The 18,704-nt window shown below is 54.2% G+C and overlaps 2 protein-coding genes across 3 annotated transcripts; both read right to left on the minus strand.

The window, feature by feature from the left end:
- Positions 1–329: 329 nt before the first annotated feature.
- On the minus strand, positions 330–11,480 carry RASAL3 (RAS protein activator like 3). Of its 2 annotated transcripts, XM_036032476.1 has the most exons (18): positions 10,734–11,478; positions 10,264–10,598; positions 8,400–8,530; positions 8,191–8,269; positions 8,021–8,082; positions 7,589–7,659; positions 6,846–6,972; positions 6,661–6,759; positions 5,667–6,209; positions 5,207–5,351; positions 4,854–4,998; positions 3,803–4,039; positions 3,515–3,716; positions 3,297–3,415; positions 1,995–2,385; positions 1,565–1,722; positions 961–1,024; positions 330–847 (listed from the first exon to the last, which is right to left on the minus strand). In XM_036032476.1, the coding sequence occupies exons 2-18, from the start codon at positions 10,583–10,585 to the stop codon at positions 704–706; spliced, it is 3,039 nt and encodes a 1,012-aa protein (XP_035888369.1). In that variant the 5' UTR covers positions 10,586–10,598; positions 10,734–11,478; the 3' UTR covers positions 330–703. The 2 variants fall into 2 exon arrangements, with proteins under 2 accessions (XP_035888369.1, XP_035888370.1); XM_036032477.1 differs by lacking the exon at positions 3,803–4,039 and having other exon boundaries at positions 10,734–11,480.
- Positions 11,481–13,082: 1,602 nt separating this feature from the next.
- PGLYRP2 (peptidoglycan recognition protein 2) lies at positions 13,083–18,424 on the minus strand. The gene is made up of 5 exons (XM_028519908.2): positions 18,213–18,424; positions 15,798–16,925; positions 14,818–15,028; positions 14,078–14,375; positions 13,083–13,188 (listed from the first exon to the last, which is right to left on the minus strand). Exons 1-5 carry the CDS (start codon positions 18,301–18,303, stop codon positions 13,099–13,101), a joined length of 1,818 nt encoding a protein of 605 aa, XP_028375709.1. The 5' UTR covers positions 18,304–18,424; the 3' UTR covers positions 13,083–13,098.
- Positions 18,425–18,704: the final 280 nt, after the last annotated feature.

Raw genomic sequence — 18,704 nt, forward strand, 5'->3', positions numbered from 1 at the left:
AACTACTCATCCACTAGTGAGAACATCTAGCAAATGCTAACCTATTAATTTGTCTATGTCCCATCCACTCTACCCCTCACCCATAATTCAAATGTTCACTCATTTACTCAGCCAACAGCCACAGAGCTCAACTACCTCCACACTTACCCACCTATTTCTTCATCTGCTTCCCAGACTCATGCTCTCCCTGCCATGGAGGAGCTGGTATGGGATTTAGGGACCCTGGAAGATACTCTCAAATGGGGCATGGAGATTGGTGGAGGTGGGATCTAGTGGGGATCTGGGCTTCATTAAGAAGTGAATGTTGGGCCTAACAAATGATGAATACCTTTTTTTGAATACTTTAAATAACGGGTCCTTTACTGTGTAAGGACCTTTAGGTCCAACTTACAGATGAGGACATTGAGTCTCTAAGAGAGTGAAGGCATGAAGTCACACAGCTAGTGAGAATCTCTTTACATCTCCCCCTACATTCCCTCCAATTAGGAGATAATTTAGGAGAGGGGTTGTTTTCTAATTGGCAACACTTAGGGACAAAGAAACCATTGATTTTACTGAAATCAAGATTTTACTGGGCAACCTCAGTGCCAGACTGGCTGCCACCTACAGCTCCACTGCACACTGTGGGCCATGTAGGGCTGAGGTAGGGGGCCCTAATATGGATCTCTTTTGCTCCCTGACTCTGTGGTGTGTCCTGGGCAGCTCAGGTGGTGTCTCCGTTGACGCAGGATGCTTTGAGGGGCAAGGGCTGGCTCCGGGTGCCCGGCGTCCATGGAAGGAACTGCAGGCTCTTGATGGCATCCCTCAGCTGGGCTTGAGAACTCTCCATCTCAGCCAAGCGATGCTCCTGGAGAGGCAGCAGCAGTGGGCTCAGAGCCAGAGGAGAGTTGCACCCCAACTCTCATTTCCTCACCTCCCAGATCTGCCCCAGATTTCGGTCAGGGCGGGTGTGTGTCTCACCAGACTTCTGAGACAGTGAGCTTCACTACTTGGAGCGTCTCGATCTAGATCCAAATGCGAGGTCCTGTGGGAATCAAGAGCAAAGGGGGAGCTCAGAGGCTGGGAAGCTCCCTTCCAGCCCCTGATTGGAGAGCTAGGGATTCAGGGAGGCGGGGCTTTAAGTTAGAGGTGGAGTTTGTCCAGAATAGGGAAAGAGGCCTCGGTAAACTTGAAGGGGCTCAATCAGAGCCCGGAATGCCTAGGATGAAAGGACAAATGGAATCTTTGGAGGCGGGGCTTGGTCCATCCTGGGTGGGGTGATGACCAGGTTGGGGGCGTGCTCAGACTGAGAGAGCCTGGCCCAACCTGCTTAGGAGGGCCTGTTCGAGGAATAGGGTTTGACAAGACTACTTGCCAGGGACCTGCAGTCGGGCTTACTTAGGTACTGGCAGAGCTTTAAGAGGTGGGTTTTAGACAGGTAAGATGGGGCATGACCGTGCCTGGAGGGATTTGAGTGCGACTGATTGACTGAGAGACAGGGCCTGAATGAAAGTAAGGCCTGGGTGATCTGGCTACGTGTAGCCGGTCTACCTGGGGGCGGAGCTAATAGAGAGGCAGGACTCACCTTCCACCCAGCCTGGAGTCCAGGTGTTCCAGTTGGACGCGAAGCTGCTGCTGCTGCTCAGTCAAATCCCGGATGTGGATGCTCAGCGACTCCACGAGGCCAGACAGCACCTTCTGTTCCTTGCGCAGGGCGGCCACTTCGCACTGCAGCTCGGCCAGCTGTAGGGCAGGGAACCACTGTAACCTGACCCGCAGTCCCACCCCTTTTTCTCCCGGAAGACCCTGACCTCCCTAGTCCTTGTGCTCTGCCTCCTCACTACCTCCCTCTTGGGGAACATCTCTCTCTTATGCAGAGGAGGAAACTGAGGCTCCGAGAGGATTGAGCTAGGCCCGAGGTAGCATGACTCAGGGAGCTCATATTTGAACCCCGACCTGCCTGGTTTACAAGTCTCCTCTCTGCCCTTGGTGCGCAGACCTGGGCTGGACCTTACCTTGCCCATGGGTCGGTGCGTGCCTAGCGCCTGGTCTCTGTCTCGCGGCTGGTCCAGGTGGCGCTGCCAGGGTACTGACGGCTTCCGAGGAAGTGAGGCCGAGGCCCCGGTGCAGGGCCAGCCGCGGGGCGCGGGGCCTGTGCGTACAGATCCTTTGGGTCGCGGCCGGGGCCCTGCGGACGGGCGGCGGCGGGCTGGGCGGCCAGCTGGTACACTCTGCGTGCGCTGCACAGGTCGGGGCAGTCGTGGGGGCTGCTCCTGGTCTGGCCGCTGCCGGGCCCAGCATCCTGAACCGTGAACGCTGCGAAGGGACTGGCTCTTGGAGATGAGAGGGGTGTGCTTGGAGAGATCCCGAGGGGGCAGGAAGCCAGGCTTCTCCCCTGCTGAAAAGCTGGGGTAAGATAGGAGAGCTCAGACCCTTGACTGGCCCCTGAGCAGATGCTGCTCCTAGCTCTGATCTGAAACGACCACACCCATGATTTCTTTACTCCTATGTAACCCAGTCGCTGATGGGATCACATTTTGACCTCTGACGCTGTTCTGGACTTCTGACAGTACTGTCCTCTCTATGATCCTTGACACTAACCCCAATCTAACCTTTGACTCTTTTCTAGACTTGTCTTGAACTCTAACACAGTATGACCCTTCACTTGACCCTCTCTGTAACTTCAATTCCAATCTGACCTTGGGCTCAATTTCTGCTTACAAAGGTATCCTCTTCCTTCCTAAATGATCCCCTTGTACCCCCAACCTCTGACTTTAGACTGACCTGTCTCTGACCTGCTCCCTGAAAGACCATGGTCTGACCTCTGACCACAAACATGACTCTGCCTATACCCTTGACCCATGTGACCCTTACCTCTGCTTACAATATTAACCTGTCCATAACCCTTGATGGTGTATCTTAACATCCGACCTGACTCTGACCCCTGATTTAACCCCATCGACAACCTCTCACTGAAATCTGACCTTCACTGCTGACCACAATGTCACTTTCTCTCTCTGACACCAGATGTGATTTCTCCCTTACTTCTGAAATGACCAATTTCCATCTTGGACTTCAATCTGGTCCAGTGCCTACCCTCTGACCACACTGTGAGCCTCTCCCTGATACCTTGAGTGACCCCGTCTTCAGCCTCTGACTTCCACCCAACACTGACACTGACCCCAATGTGACCCTGGCCCTCACCCCTGACATAATCCGGCCTTTACCTCTCATCCCAGCCAGACCCTGTGCTTGCCTTTGGCCCTGCCCCTTCTCCCACTTGTCAGAACTGGACAGACTGGAGGCAGGCAGGTTACCTGGAGTGGACCTGGGCTGGGGGTGGTGGAAGACGCATTGGCACAGACACAGGTACAGGCCGGCCTTCCTCTATGGCTTGCAGGATGGTGGGCAGAGGTTCCAGACTGTCACGGGTTGCCTGGTGAGACATATAGGGAAGATGCTGAGCAAGCTCTCTGGGGACAGAATTTCCCTGCCCTCTTGCCTCCCTATGCCATGCCCTGGGCTCTGGTCACACCTGGTTAAGTTCAGCAAAGATAGTACAGAGCTGGGCATGCAGGACTGCTAGCTGGAGGGCCAGGTCACTGCTGCCCTGGTAACCACTGGGTGCTGCATCCACATCAACCATGGCCACTTGGTCCAGGAAGTGTTGCATGGCAGGTCCATGATTCTCCAGGAAGCTATTCATAAAGTCCATGTAGGCCTCCTTTTCACCAAACCTGGGTGAGAGTCCAACTGAGTGGGTCAGGTCTTGCATCTGCCACCCCCATGGCCCCGTTCTGCCCCTCAGCCTTCCAGCACCTACGGGGCACGATTGGCGAGGTTCTGGATGACCTTGGCAATCAGTGTCAGCGTGCGGGCTGGGCCAGGTGCTGGGTGCTCTGGTGCCAGGCCAAAGAGGCTGGGTGCCAGGATGGCAGGACACAGGAACCGCAGGAAGAGAGAGGCACACACCAGCCGGGGGCCCAGTGCCTCAGAACCACGGGCCTTGCATGCTTCTCTCCAACCTGAGAAAATGATGCCCAGCTCTGCTGGGAACCAACTGGGGCAGAATAGGCGATGGTCAAAAGGGGAGTATATGGGAATAAAGCTCACGGATGATCAAAATCCTAAGGTCAGGGATCAAAGTCACCTGCATTCTGCATTCCAAGATTGGCAACATCAATAATGATGCTTGGGGTCAGGATTTATGGTGGTGTTACTATGGTGACTTCTGGAGTCAGTAATCTTGGAGTTGGGGATACAGGTTCACATGGGGACAGAGGCCATGATCTTGGGATTGAGCTATAATATGAGATTGTGGTGCCAGATAGAGTACATGATATGAAATAGAATGTGCTCACAGGGTCACCTAGGTTCAGAAGTCATGGTATCGATGTCCCAGGTGGCATGGGATTAGGCATATAGGTCAGAGGTCAATGAACTGGAATCCCAGGTTTCCTGTGATCAGTTGCATGGGATTTGGAGTAGAGGGTCAATTAAGGCCAAGGGTCATGGGATTGAGGGCATGATATTACCTCAAATCAGAGGTCATAAGATTGAAGTCCTATGTTAACTGTGGTCAGGTGGCATGAAACTAGGGTCTGTGATCACTTGTGTTTAGAGGGCAAGGAATTGCATCCTAGGCTAATGGGTTTAGCCGGCATAACGTTGGGAATGAGTTGCCAGAGTTAGCAAATAAAACTCTGAAATAACTTTAAAGTTAAACTTGAATTTCAGATAAAAAATAATTTTTAAACATAAGTATGTCCCAAATATTGCATCACATTTAACTGGGCATCCTGTATTTTATCTGGCAACTAGCACAGTGGCTGGGAGGTAGGGGCAGGCTCAGGCGCTGGAGCCTGGATTCTTACTCGTAGGAGTGGATGATATTCTGGAAGACCTCCTCGCAGTTGTTTTGCAGTCTGGCTTGGTGCTGGGGGAGCTCTGAGGCTGGGCACTTGCTGGGGTCCACCTCACAGTCCTCAGTGGAGTCACAGAGATGCCGCACGACCTGTCCTGCATCCAGCACAGCCAGACGGGCCAGGGCCATGACCACCAGAAGTCACCACACCCAACCTCCAATCTATCTCCAGTTTACTGTGGGGATCCCAAGGCATCACCTACTGCCAGAATCCAGTTTACCCAGGGACTCCCAGATCTCCCCTGGGATCCCCTAGTCCTCCCAGCAGGCTTATGCCATATCCCCCTCCCTTGCGCTGCTCACCCAGCGTCTCTTGGAGGTAGTCCTGTGCCACCAGCTTCATGTACTCATCGATGGCCTTGGTGGCCAATGTGTTTTCCCGGAACAGCAGCGCCTCACGGCCTCCACTGCGGGCCAGCTCTGCGGTGCCCAGGTCTGTCACCAGTGCCTGGGCATAGCGGGTGTCATGTTGCCTGGGCACAGACTGAGCCAGGGGGAATCCCTGCCCTTGGCGAGTCCTTCCCACCTGGGCACAGGCCCTGCCCCCCAAAGTTACAGGTCAGGCCCGGGCCTTTCTGCTGGGGCACCTAACAGACCGGAACCCCCGCCTCTCACAGCAGAAATGTAAGCCTTTCAGAGCTGAGGCTCAGCTCAGGCCCAGACTTTCGCCGCTGAATCTCAGGCCCCGCCCCTCAGGGAGCACCGCCCCTCGCAGGTGCCACTTAGTTTGGACACCAGGATCCGCCCTGTCGCCGCACTACACCTGTGCTCGGCCGGTGGCCCTCAGCACTCGCACCATGGCAGCCGCCAACTCCTCCTTGCCCTGCGCGGACAGCTCGGGCTCCAGTGCCTCGCAGAGGCGTGCGTAGTGGAAAGTGAGGAACTCTGCTAGCTCCTTGTAGCGCTCGGACGGCAGCACGCGCAGGCGCCGCGCCCTGATGCGCGCCCTCAGCGCGGCGCCGGCTGGCGCCCCAAGCAGCGGGAACCAGCGCTCCAGGCCCGCGGCGGGCGCTCGTGAGGCGCCCAGCTCCTCCAGTGCCAGTGTCGCGCGGCCCAGAGCCGAGCTTCCTGGGCCCGCTCCGCGCAGCCGCAACGACACACGATGCGCTGGCGGCAGCGCCTCGAAGTGGAAGCGCTCTGCCCAGAAGAGCGGACCCGGACCAGCCCGCGGCGCAGTGCGCGCCAGCAGCGCGCCATCCAGCCAAAGCTCGACGCGCACTCCCGGCGGCCCCGCCGCCACTCGTGGCAGCCCCTTCGCTTCGTGCACCCACACGCTGAGCCAAGTCTCTTCTCGTTCCACGTTGTCCTGCGGACCAGAGTCGTAGAGGGAGGAGTGGGTGCTCGGTGGTGGGCACAAGAGGTGAAATGTGAGGCCCATGCCCCCTGGGAGATCGCTGGGCCCCTGGGGGAAGAAAGTCAGGCCACAGGGGTCCCAAGGTGGCCAAGTGGAAGACCTTTAGCTGTTCTATGATCTCCCGGATAGATGGGTTCTACAGGGTGCTGTGGAACAGCTGAGGGGTGGGGACTTGGAGACTGCTTGGTAGGCGGAGCTTTGGATGTGAATAGGATTCAGATTGAAAAGAAGGAACAGGGTCGTTGTGCAGGGGACTGGTACTAGATGGGGAAGGTCTCGGAGTAGTTGCACAGGTGTGGGTGGGCAAGAGTGTCTAAGGAGCGGGCTATGCCAGGGTTGGTGAAAGGGCTGGGGCTCTGGTGTGGCCTGGGCCTCCAAGCTCCTGACTTTGGACAGTACTGACCTGGCTGGGCTGGAAGTGGCGACGAAGGTCCTCGATCCAGCGGTCTCTTTCAGCAGCCGAGCGACAGGAGAAGCAGCGGCTCCCTCCTGCCCATGTTACCTGTTGGGGAGGAGGATTTCGGTTTGCAGTTGAGACCAAGGTGGAGCCAAAGGGTCAGAATGACGTGAAGAGTTGCCTACATTTACCTGGAAACAGTGGGGCTCCTCCAGGAGGCTGGGGTGCAGTGGCCAGACCCGCACATCCCGCTCGGCGCCCAGGTCCAGCTCAGAGAGTGTGGCCAGAGATTCCCGAGAGCCCAGAGCACTGGGGGCTCTGGGGAGGGATGGGGAACAAGGGTCATTTCTCCCTTCTCCTCCCAACACCCCCTGCGGCCTGAAGGGTGAGGAGAGGCCAGGATAGACTTAAACCTAAACTGGACTTGAGCACATCACTTTTAGGATCAACCCAGTTTCTCGTGGTGGCCTGCATGACCTTACATAGTATAGCTCTCGATATCTTTTGACCTCATTTCTCTTCACTTAATCACTGACTGAGCTCCCATCGCACTGGCCTTGTTTTTGTGTCTTCACCTGAGCTCTTGGCCTTTGCACATACTGTTCCCTCTGCCTGGAATGCTGTCTCTGCTCTTCTTGGCCTAGTTAACTTCCACCCATCCTTCAGATTTCAGCTCAGTTCCCTTCCCTGACACTCCCAGACCAGGATGTTGACTTAGCCCCTGTTTTAGAATTATTTTGTCAGACTCTACTCCCATTCTTCCATGAGGAACTGGCTCCATGCTAGGGTCTTTCAGTGGCCCTAGCATGGCCCAACACAGGGCAAGACACAGAGGGGGAAATAGAAGGTGTGTGTTGAAGGTCAGAATGATAGGCAGGATGAGGGGGAGGGGGCAATGTTGAATCTCAGCCCCTCTAGCCCCAGAGGCTCTTACCCATCCCGGGAGGCATTGGCTCCTAGCTCTGACCTGGCCTTTTTCTTTTCTTTCAGCCGCTTGAGCAGCCCCTGTGGGGAGAGGACTGTCAGCTGGGCAGAACCCTGTGCTCCCTCCTCACCTTCTTTTTCCTCAGGGTGTCCTGGAGTGTCTGCTAGTCTTGGGGGACCACAAGCTTAGGTAGCCACAAGCTCAGGCTGTATTAGTAAGAATAATAAAGGCAACCAGTAGCTTCCATTTCTAAAGCACCAATCATATGCTTTCCTGTGTTCTCTGTTGATTTCTCATAAACAGCCCAGAGAGGGAGGTTTTCCCATTTGCTCCATCTGGCAGATAGAGACACCGAGGCCCAGAGAGGTTCAGTGACCTGCCCAGAATCACCCAGTAATAGTCCCCTCTCACCTCTGAGACACCCCCCCCGGGATGTCTCACCCGGACATTGTGGACCTGGTGGGGGCCAGCAGCCTCTGGTTCGGTCTTTCCAGAGGTCCGGTCTGTGGGTAATCAGGGGTGGAGGGTTGAGGGATGGGATCATCTGGATTCTTCCCCACCTTGACAGGCTCCCAGATGCCCCTGCCCTCCCCCCATTCACATTTACTTACCTGGATCCCTGAAGTTCCCCATGGCCACCTGGATGCTGCCCTCAGAGCTAGCACTCCCCACCCGGGACCGACGAGGACCCTGTTCCTCCACAGGAGTGGTTAGTCAGAAAGGGAGGCAGGCAGAAAGACAGAGGGAGAGGTGGACACCTTTCCATTATCCCCACTCCCTTCCCCTCCTTCCTTCCCATGGCCCGTAGGCCCTCTCTCACCTCATCCTCACCCCCAAGCAGCACCAGCCTCCCATCCAGCAGAGCGAAGGCCCCAATATTCCAGATGGGCACATCGGGTGTGGGTGCCTCAGGGATCTGAGGACTAGGGGGTTCCGGCTCTGGCTCAGGATCTGGGTAGAGGAGGAGATGTTGGGGACCTGGGAGTTCTCCTTGAACCTTAGACCACCCTTTTCATTCCCTGAGGCTCACTGGGAGCTCCCTCCTAAGTGCCTCCTCTTTCCTTCATTCCCTCATCCCCACCCCAGGCAGCCAAGTAGTTGTTGACTTATTGAGCAGGGTCCTTCTCTGAGCCTTGTCCCCACTGGCCATGGATAGTGGACTTAGCCCACCTAGTATGTAACCTGTTCTGTGTTTACTGCGCCACATGCTTTCTCTCATTTAATCCTCCAAAGCCATTGAAAGGACTATTGTAACCCCCATTTTACCAAGGAGAAAACTGAAACCTAGAGAGGCTGAGTGACTCTTCTACATTCACAAGCTTGTGAGTGACTGAGCTGGGCCTCAGGTGTAAGCATCCTTCTCTGAACCAATTCCATGTGTAGGTCCGAGAAGTTAAACAACAGGACAGCACCCTATTTTCTTACATAAATAATTAGTCTAAGGTGGAATATATTCAATGTTTGAGAAAGGGACAGAAAAAGGTCAGGGTAGGGGGTGGTGGCAGTGCAGCGGTCTCCCAGGGACAGTAAGTTTGTGCTAGGCCTTGATGGCAGGAACAGCTTGATCAAAGGCTGAGACATGGCAAGACCCAGGGAAATAAAGGGAAGGACAAAAGTGTTGGGGGGACACAGAGGCTAGAGAAGAAGGAGGTCCAGGAAGAGATTGGTACAGGACCTTGGGTGCCAGTTAGAAGGGGTTTTACCCTGGGGGTTGTGTGGAGCAATGGAACGTACTTGAGCATGCAAAAATCAGATCTGCTTGTTAAAGAGAGCTCTCTGGATTCTATGGAGTGGGCAATACTTGACACCTGGAGAAATTTGAAGGGATGTTTTGCAAAATGGAGCTATGAATGATGAGCATTAAATGAGCTTCCAGGAACAGGAGGGCTGAACCAACCCTCCCAGACTACCTGTCTGTCCTGTTGTCTTAACACTAGGGGAAGGAATGATAACTCCCACTGTTAACGGACTACTTAAAATGTGCTAGGCCCTGGCCTAGCGCTTCACGCATGAGCTCCAAGGTTCACAGCACCCTTCTAGATCCCTCTGCGCACCACCTAGCTCCATCTGTCATTTCTCATTCATACTTGTTCACTGTCTTTCATGCCCACTACACTGTGAGCTTCACAGGGTAGCCAGTGACATCTGTTTGGTTCACTGCTGTGTTCTCTGTGCCTAAATCAGTGCCTGGCACATAGTAAATGCTCAAAGACCTCTGCTTGAATGAATGAATGAATGAATGACATCATATACCCTTCCAGGTAGGGAGCATGATTCCCATTTAACTGATGGGGAAGCTGAGGCCAGGCCAAAGGAAGTGAAGAAACTAAGACATGGAAGCTGGAACTAAGAAATGGAAGCTAGAGAGCAGGAGGAGGCTGAGATGGATATCCAGGCAGGAGAGGATAGGACTGGGCCATTGAATATGAAAAGAGACCAGGTGGGGCCAAGAGCCTATTCCCTGTCTCTTCCTCAGTAGACCCCCTGGCCCACAGGCCCTTGGCCACGCCTCCCTCCCCCAGGCCCTGGGTAAGGGGGAAAGAGGGAAGAGGGCAGCTGGGTCCCAGCCACTTCCTGTTGGGCTTTCGTACTCCCCACAACTTCCTGTGTCTGTAAGTCTGATGCTCTGGAGGCAGTCAAAACCCAAGCATCCGGCCCAAGCTCTGGGTGGGGGAGCCACGTACCTGAAGCTTCTGGTCTTGGCTCTGGCTCCAGTGGTGGGCTCTTATGCCTCCCCCAAAAGCTCTTGGATATTCGGGGGCGACTTGGGCGTGATTCCTTGGGGGGCGCAGAGAGAACACGACGGAACAACGAACGACGAGCTGGTTGGCTGTTGACTATGGGTTCCTGGTGGCTCAGTGCTCTCCCCCAGCCCGCAAGGCGGCCCCAGTGGAACCCTCCAGTTCCCTTCTCCCCACCTCCTCCTGTGTGCCAGCGATAGGAGGTTATTGGGGACGGAGCTGCAGGCTGGGCTTCAGAGGACTGGTTTGTTGGTGGTGGTTCCATGGTAGGGATTCTCCTGGGGGAGGAGAGGATGACAGTTCTGTTTTGTGCCGGCCCACATGCTGCCCTTACCTCGGCCCCCTCCCCATTCTCAGCTCGCCCCCAGAAAACCTCCCCACCTCCCAGGGGCCACACACATTCCTTCCCTTACCTTGATTTCCTGACCAGCCTCAGAAGCAGCAGCCTTCTGCACACTGCCTGGCTTCCTCCTACTGAACACTACTCCACGTGACCCTGTCTGTCCCACCCCGCCCCACAGGCAGGCTGGTAAGGCACAGTGAGGGCAGGATGCAGGGGGAGAGGAGGTGACAGAGCAGGAACCAGAATCTCTCACTGATCAGGAGGGAGTACATGCCCCTCTCTGAGTCTTGGTTGCCATCTCTATGAACGGGCACAGGCTGGTAAGAACGTGGAGCCTCTGGAACTCTCATCCGCTGTTGGTTAGAGTGTAGACTGATTCACCCAATTTGGAAAACTGTTTGGTTTAATTGATGAACATTGACCATATACCTCTCATCTGACCCAGCAGTTCATCCAGTAGACATGCCCACTGACATTATTCATAGTAGCCTGAAACTGGCAACAACCCAAGTGTTCATGTACTGTAGAATGGGTAAACTGATATCAGGCAGCAAGGAGAATAAATAAACTACTGAATGATTGAACTCAGATTAATCACAAACAATGCTAAGAAAGAAAAAGACTATACACTGTATTGTTCCATATATATTAAGTTCCAAAGTAGACAAGACAATACTCAACAAATATGGAAGTCAGTGTTCTTTGGAGGGGTTAGTGGTGGGTGGGGCACGAGGGAGGATTCTGGGAGCTGATCATGATTTTTGTCTCTGCTTTTAAAATTGAGGTGAAAGCCCTGGCCAGGTGGCTCAGTTGGTTGAGTGTCATCCCATACACCAACAGGGTATGGATTCTGTTCCAGTTGGAGTTTGTCAGGAGGCAAACGATAGAAGTTTCTCATGTCAATGTTTTTCCCTCTCTCTCTGTGTCTAAAGATTCAATGAGCATGCTCTCAGGTGAGGATTAAAAAAAGAAACTTGAGGTGAAAGCCACATGACATAAATTTAATATGTCTATTTCTTGAGTGGGATGTTGGTTACATGGATGTGTTAGGTTGTGGAAATTCATTGATGCACTTTTCTAATAAACATTTTCATGAAAAAGAGGCAGGCAATTACCGTTCTGAGAAATAAGTGAGTCAACATGAGAGTCAGTAGAATCCTGGCCCATGAGTGGGTTCCAGTCTCAGCTGGTCCTTTTCTCACTGTGTGGCCTCAGGCAAGTCACTTCCTCTCTCTGATCTCCGATTTCCATATTTGTACAACACAATGATAATATCAGTTTCAGAAGGTTTATAATAGGAGCCTTCTTTTATTAAAAAAAAAAGTTTCCTGAGCACCCACTGCGTGCTAGGTGCCACAGAAGCTACGGGAAATGAAACAAACATGATTCCTGCCCTCCTGGAACTCTCAGTGTAGGGCAATCCTACCTGGTGAGAAGGACTGGGATGGAGAGGCTGAACAGAAGTGATGTTTTTTGAGCTGGAAAAATCCAGGAAGACCTCCCTGAGGAGGTGCATTTGTAACCTGAAGCACGAGAGGGAGCTGGGCATGAGAAGAGTATGTTAGGCAGAAGAAATGGTTTGTGCAAAGGCAAGGGTGACAAGAATCCGCAGGGTAGGGAGGGTAGAATCACCTTAATGGGCATGTGGCCTGTGCATTCACCCAGGGCTCCACGCTCAGCAGGGCTCCACACTACATTTGATTTAATGCTCTGCTATTGCTGCCTTGAAGTTCTTGCTTTTTGAACAAGGGGCCCTGCACTTCCAATTCTACTGGGCCTCACAAATTCTATAACTCATCCTGAAGAGGAGGGTGTTTGGTGAGGGCCAAAGACCCTTCTGGGGCTGGATGTAACAGGCAGGTGCACACACCTTAGATATACCCGTCTTATTCCTACTGTATCGGGCCACCCACTACACACACATGCAGAGCCTTCTTGTGTTCCTCCATGTCTCTGAGCATTTACCACCTCATTGCATTCTGGCTCCACTCCCACCTCCCTGCGTTTTTGCTGGAGGACTTTCTCTGACAGATGGAGCCCATGCAACAAGCAGCCCAAAAGTGCCAGAGAATTAGCACCTCCTTAAGAGAAGTCCTCAGCCAATGGCTATGGGAGTTGGAAGATTAATACTCCAATTTCCTCACCACTGCGGTGGGATGACTTTAGGGTATGTCCTATACTGTCTCCCAGAGGTCCCCAGTGGGATTGAGCTCCATGTGCCCCCAGTGCCAACTTGCTTGATAAGGCACTGTTTCTGGGCTGCCTTCCCTTCCCTACCTCTCTTCCTTGTTCCCCAAATGATGTGTGCTGGGATCACCTCCCAAACTACTTGTACTGGAATTTTTGTCTCAGGGTCTGATTCTGAGCAAATCCAAACCAAGACAACATGTGCAAACACAGATAATGTATAGACATAGGCTTTCTTTCCACAGTTTTTATTGGAGGCCTGTGGCTGGCAGGGTCACTGGAGGTAGCTTCTTCTTAGATATCCTAGAGGCCCTCCTGGCAATTCTTGGCTTCACATTCTAGAAAAGACAAGAGAGTGTGAGGCTTGAGGGCAAGGGGAGGCTGGTCACCCCTCCTCATGGTGGAACCCTGTATGTGGAAGAAGAGAAAGTGAGGGGGTGGGTACAACTCTAACTGCAGGCCAGCTTAATGAAATAGAGTGGTAGTATGCAGGTAGCATGAGATTGTGCAGGTGTGTGAATAGAAGTGTTTTGGTAGTGATTGAGGTCAGGGTCTGGGGCCAAGGTTGTGCTGGTTGGGCCTAGATTGTTCTAGCATAAGAATTGCCATCAAGGGTCAGGGAGGCTGGGCCTGTGCAAGCATCCTCAGGGATGAGATTGTTGGGACAGAAGACTGAAACCTACAGTTAGGAACTGGACAGAGGATGTGCAGGCAAAGGGGTTTTCTGTAGGGAAACACTGATTAGGTTACTGTTGTGTATACAGAGGTCCTTTGAATAAGGGCCGGGGTGAGTCCAAGGTTAGGTGGGCTGGGATGAGGTTGTGCAGGCAGAAGCATTGTGACTTGGGTATAGGTGATGCAGGCCAGGCTGAAGTTTCGAGGGCAAAGGGGCTGCTGGAGGAGTCAGAGTTCATGCCCTGGTTGGGAGGGCAGACGAATTGAAAGCTGGGCAAACAACAACCTGGCTGGATCAGGGGCTAGGCTGAGGTTGTGCAGGCAGAGGAAATGTTGCAATCAAAACGACTTAAAAGCTGGGACTAGGTTGACTGAATAGAAAGGCTGCAAGGGAGGTCATGGACCTGGCTGAGGCTGTGTGGGCATAGGGGTTACAGGAAAGAGAGGGGCCTGCTGAGGTTGGGCAGGCAGGCAGGCAGGCAGGCAGGGTCGGGAGCTGAGCTTGTGTCAGATAGATCTCAGGCCGAGGTAGTACTGGCATCACGGACTCACCGCGTCGAAGTGAGGCCAGGTGCTCAGCAGGTGGAAGAGTGCGTCACCAGGGCACTCAGTACGCACCAGCTGGCGGTGGCCAAGCACTGCATAGTCTGGCCTCAGAAGGCCAGCGCGCACCGCGCATCTGGGAAGCACGTCGCGCACCGTGCTCAGCGCAGCATCTGCAGGCAGCTCCGCAGTATAGTTGCCCACGATGGCCACGCCGAAGCCTCGGGAATTGTGGCCTAGTGTATGCGCGCCCACCCAATGCCAGCCGCGGCCCTCGTACACGTAGCCGTCTGAGCCCACCACGAAACTGCGGAGGAGAAGGGGGCAGCCAACGTGCGGCGTCAGGGGTGTCTTGCCCGACGTCTGTGCCAAGTTCTGCCTGGTCGCACTGTCTCTGCCTGGCCCTGCCTCGTCCCACTCCTCTACCGGATGCCACCCCAGTAACCCTCCTGTTTCTCTGGCATTGGCTACGCTCCTTTCTGTCCGGCCTCTCCAAGTTGACTCAAGTCCAGCTCCTGCCCAATTCACAACACTTTTCTGTCTTAGGCCTAACTCCACCACTGCCCTGCTCCAGCCCCAGAGGGTCCCACCCTCGCTTAGGCCACGCCCCTCTCCACCTTGCCCCAGCCACACCACTCCTCTGTTATGGCAGGTTTGCTCTGGTCCTACAGGCTCCCTGAGTTAGACTCCGCCCACTCGAGCTCTGCACCGAGTAACTGATCCCGCCCCCGCTCCCAGGCCCCGCCTACCTGTACCCGATGTCGTCCCAGCCTTGTGTGTCCTGGTGGAAACGCTGCATAGAGCGCATTTTCGCCGCACAGCGCTCGAAGGCGGTGCAGGGAGATGCAGGCAAGTATGTGTGATGCACGTACAAGAACCCAAGAGGCAGCCGCAACGGCTTCGGGCGGCCCCTGTACGGTGCTGCACCCCAGCGGCAGCGGGGGTGGATGGCCGGGCATCCTGTGGGAAAGGGTGTACAGGGCTGGGGTCAGTCATCATTTCTCTTCCTACCGCCTGTACCCCCATTCAAGCGCATCTGTGGGCTATTCCCCCAGCCTCCTTCCAGATTTGGGGACAGTTCAGTCTCACACCACACTGGCCTCCCTTGAGATCTAACTTAACTAAATCTTACAACATCCCAGTCCCATCGGAATTATCAGCTATGACTCCCATGCCCTTCAGAAAACCCCCCAAGAATTGTAGGTCAGACTTCAAGGCTGACAACCAAGGACGCAACACTCTCTGCAGCTGGCCCTGCCCTGAGCCCTAGGAGAGACAGCCACACTGAGAAAGAGGAATCTTGGCCCACAACTATTATGCTTAGTTGTGTACTACTTGCTTTCTTTCTCAAACCATCCAGCAAATCCAAGAGGTAGCAGACTAACCCCACTCCACTGAAAAAAATGAGATGCAGAGAAGTGAAGCAACTTACCTAAAGATGCAAGGAATAACTGGTTGAATTTCTATTCCAGTCTCTGTGCCTTTGCATGTGTCGAGCCCACCCCCTGCAGTGCCTGCTTCCTTACTTTTTGTTGTTGTTACATGAACTCCTATTCATCCTTCAAGACCTAAATCTAGCTTTTGCTTACCTCTGCAGCTGCCCTGTCCCCCCAGCGAGAGCCCTATTTCTCCCTCTGGAATTCCTAGTCCTGGCTCCCCCTGACCACATGGGGCTGAGAGTGTCTGTCTCTGTGAGAGGGAGGGTCTTGGGGGAGGGGGTCCTTCTCACCCAGGAAGGCCTCAGTGTACTCCTTGGTAGCAAGGGTGGCCACCTGTGCCAGCTGTTCTTGGCTCATGCCCTGAAGCTGCGGGTGTGCTGGCTCCAGTCTCTGTAGCAGGATGAGGGTGCCCCAAACCTGCTGGATCAGGGCAGGGGCTGAAGTCAGAGCAGCTCCGTTCTGCCTTCGGAAATTGCTTCGAAATCCTGGGTCTCCAGCCACCCCAGCTCCATAGTACTGGCTCAGGAGGTGGCTGAGGGGTGGCCGGGGCTCAGGGGCCCGGCTCAGGTAGTCTCCAAGGAGGACCCCATCCAGAGCACCATTGAGGAAGGCCGTCGTAAGCAGTGATGCCCCAGGGTCCAGGAGTGTGAAGTTCCTGGGGTTGGAGAGCTGGTCCCAGCAGCCTTCAGCTCCTAGGCCTGGATGGCTCTGGGTCTGGGGGCCCTGGAGGAAGGTCAGGCCCAGGTCTCTGGCCAAGGTAACCACCAGGAGGCTGTCCACGGTGGTTGGAGACTTTGCTTTGGCATCTAGTGAGGAGGTCTGGTTATCTAGAGAGGTGACTTGGACATCTGAAGAGGAATCTCGGACATCTGGAAAGATGGCTCCCATATTGGGATCTGTGGCTCTGACATTTAGAGACATAGCTCCCACATCTGTAGAGCTAACATCTGGAGAGGCATCCCTGAGTCCTGGGGAGGTGGCTCTTACATCAGGAACCACGGCTCCAACATCTGGAAACGTGGCTCCAGCACCTGGAGGGGTGGCTGTGCTGTCCAAGGGCAAGTTTATGACCCTTTGCCTCTGCAGTCCTGCTTTCAGCCCAGCCAGAAGAGGCTCCACAGCCACTGTCGAGCCATCGGGTGCCAGTACCACCCCATATTCCTGCCTGCCCCGCACATCATGTCGAGCCGCCTCCTCAATCAGGCCTCGCAGCTCTGGACTCAGTGCAAGGAGATCCAGCTTGGTGGCTCTGAGACTCTGTCCGTCTAGCAGGAAGTGATGGAGGGGATCGTGAGGACCAGGGTCCTGGGCTGACAGCTGCCACACAGAGGCGGTGTGGCTGGCCTTGGTGACTGGTGCCTTCTGCTCAAGCTCAGCCAGAGCTTGGATGACAGAGTCCATGAGGAAGGGTAGGGATGCTGCAGGAGGAGGGATAGTGTTAGCCTGGCAGCCCAGCACCCCCTGTTCCTGAGCCTCCTGCTGCTGCTTCCACATCTTCTCAGTGCTCTCCATCTGACAGCCCTGTGACTCCCAACACCATCCTTGTGTGAATGAGGAAACTGAGGCACAGACAACAGGTTAAGGAGCTTAGACTACCTGTGAGCACTGGGGAGCCATGGCAGGTTCATGATCAGGAGTGTTTTAAGATTGCTCCTTTGACTGCCTGTGGAGAATGAATTTTCAGGAGGCTAGGGTAGAGAGAGGGAAATAACGTGGAGGTGAGCAATAAAGATTGCCAAAGCTAGGGTGGTGGCAGTGTGATGGACAAAAGTGGGCAGAGTCCCCAGGTATTCTAAGGGAACGATGAACAGTTTTTGGTGGTGGATTGGAGTTTGGGGAATTTTAAAGGGCAAGGTGTCTGGAGGACGTGCAGGGAGGGGAAGGGTAGGCCTGTGTCTTTTTTTTTTTTTCTTTTTAAGATTTTATTTATTTATTTTTAGAGAGGGGAAGGGAGGGAGGAAGAGAGGGAGAGGAAATATCAATGTGTGGTTTCCTCTCACACACACCGCGACTGAGGACCCGGCCCAAAACCCTGGCATGTGCCCTGACCAGGAACTGAACCCACGAACCCTTGGTTCACAGGAGGGCACTCAATCCACTGAGCCACACCAGCCAGGGCAGGCCTGTGTCTTGTAGAGGAAATGTCAGCAGCTGAACTGGACCCTGAGCTCTGAGTGCTGGGCTCAGAGCTGGGTTGTTGAATAATAGCTAACATTTCTTAAACATTTACTATGTGCCAGGCAACTTCTATAACTTTACAAATTTAATCTTCGTGATGACCTTATGAGCTCAGAAAGATTAAATGACCTGCCTTAGGTCACACGACAGGAAGTGGGAGAAGCAGGATTATGAACCCAGAAATTCCAGTGGATGGTCCACACTGTAATTCCTCTGTTTTTCTCTCTGACTAAAATGCCTTTTCCTATTTCTCTCCAAGTAAAAATCTCCTTCCTGTCCTAGATCTGTGTCCCTTCCTCCAGAAAGCCTTCATGATTTTTGCTCTTCTGGCCCCAGGTCTTTCCCTCACCCCCTGCCTTGACCCTGTGCAGCTGGAAGCATCTGTGTCCCCAGACTGGAGGTTCCTGGAGACTGAAGTCTCCTGGGGTCTCCAGTCTTGCCCTGTAGAGGGCTGGTCACAGACAGGACAGCAGTACACTTCTGTAGAATTGATCGTCCTGGCCACAGGCCTCTGCCTTGTGACTTACCTGTCCCTGGCTCCGGCCACGGCCACAGTCCAAGCAGGATCCAGAGGACAGCCTGGACTACTGTTGTGGGATTCCAGTTTCTGGGGGGCATATCTGGTTGACTTCAGCAGAGACCTCAGCAGAGCTGGAAGGAGACAGGCACAAAGAGCGGAGCGGTGTCTTTGGTCACTGTCAAAGTCCAGGGGTGAATGATATGGCTGTCCCTTGCAGAGCTGTGGGCGGGAGGCAGCGGAGGCATAGGGACAGAGTACCCTGGGTCAAGGTTGTATGGTTCTCAGGGGCTTTCCTGTCCTATCCTGTCCAGGCTGAGGTCAAGGGTCAGTAAGCCAAGCACAACCCAGGAGGCATCTGGAGGCCAGGTAGTTTAGACTCCAACAAACTCTGCCCATTCCCCAGAAAAGCAGACTGGGGCCAATCCAGCAAGTCCTGCCTCTTTCCTGATCATTTGGTGGCTGCTGCTGGCCACTACAGGGGACTCTCAGGTGCCAGCCC

This window comes from Phyllostomus discolor, chromosome 8 (genome assembly GCF_004126475.2).
Source record: "Phyllostomus discolor isolate MPI-MPIP mPhyDis1 chromosome 8, mPhyDis1.pri.v3, whole genome shotgun sequence".
NCBI lineage: Eukaryota > Metazoa > Chordata > Mammalia > Chiroptera > Phyllostomidae > Phyllostomus > Phyllostomus discolor.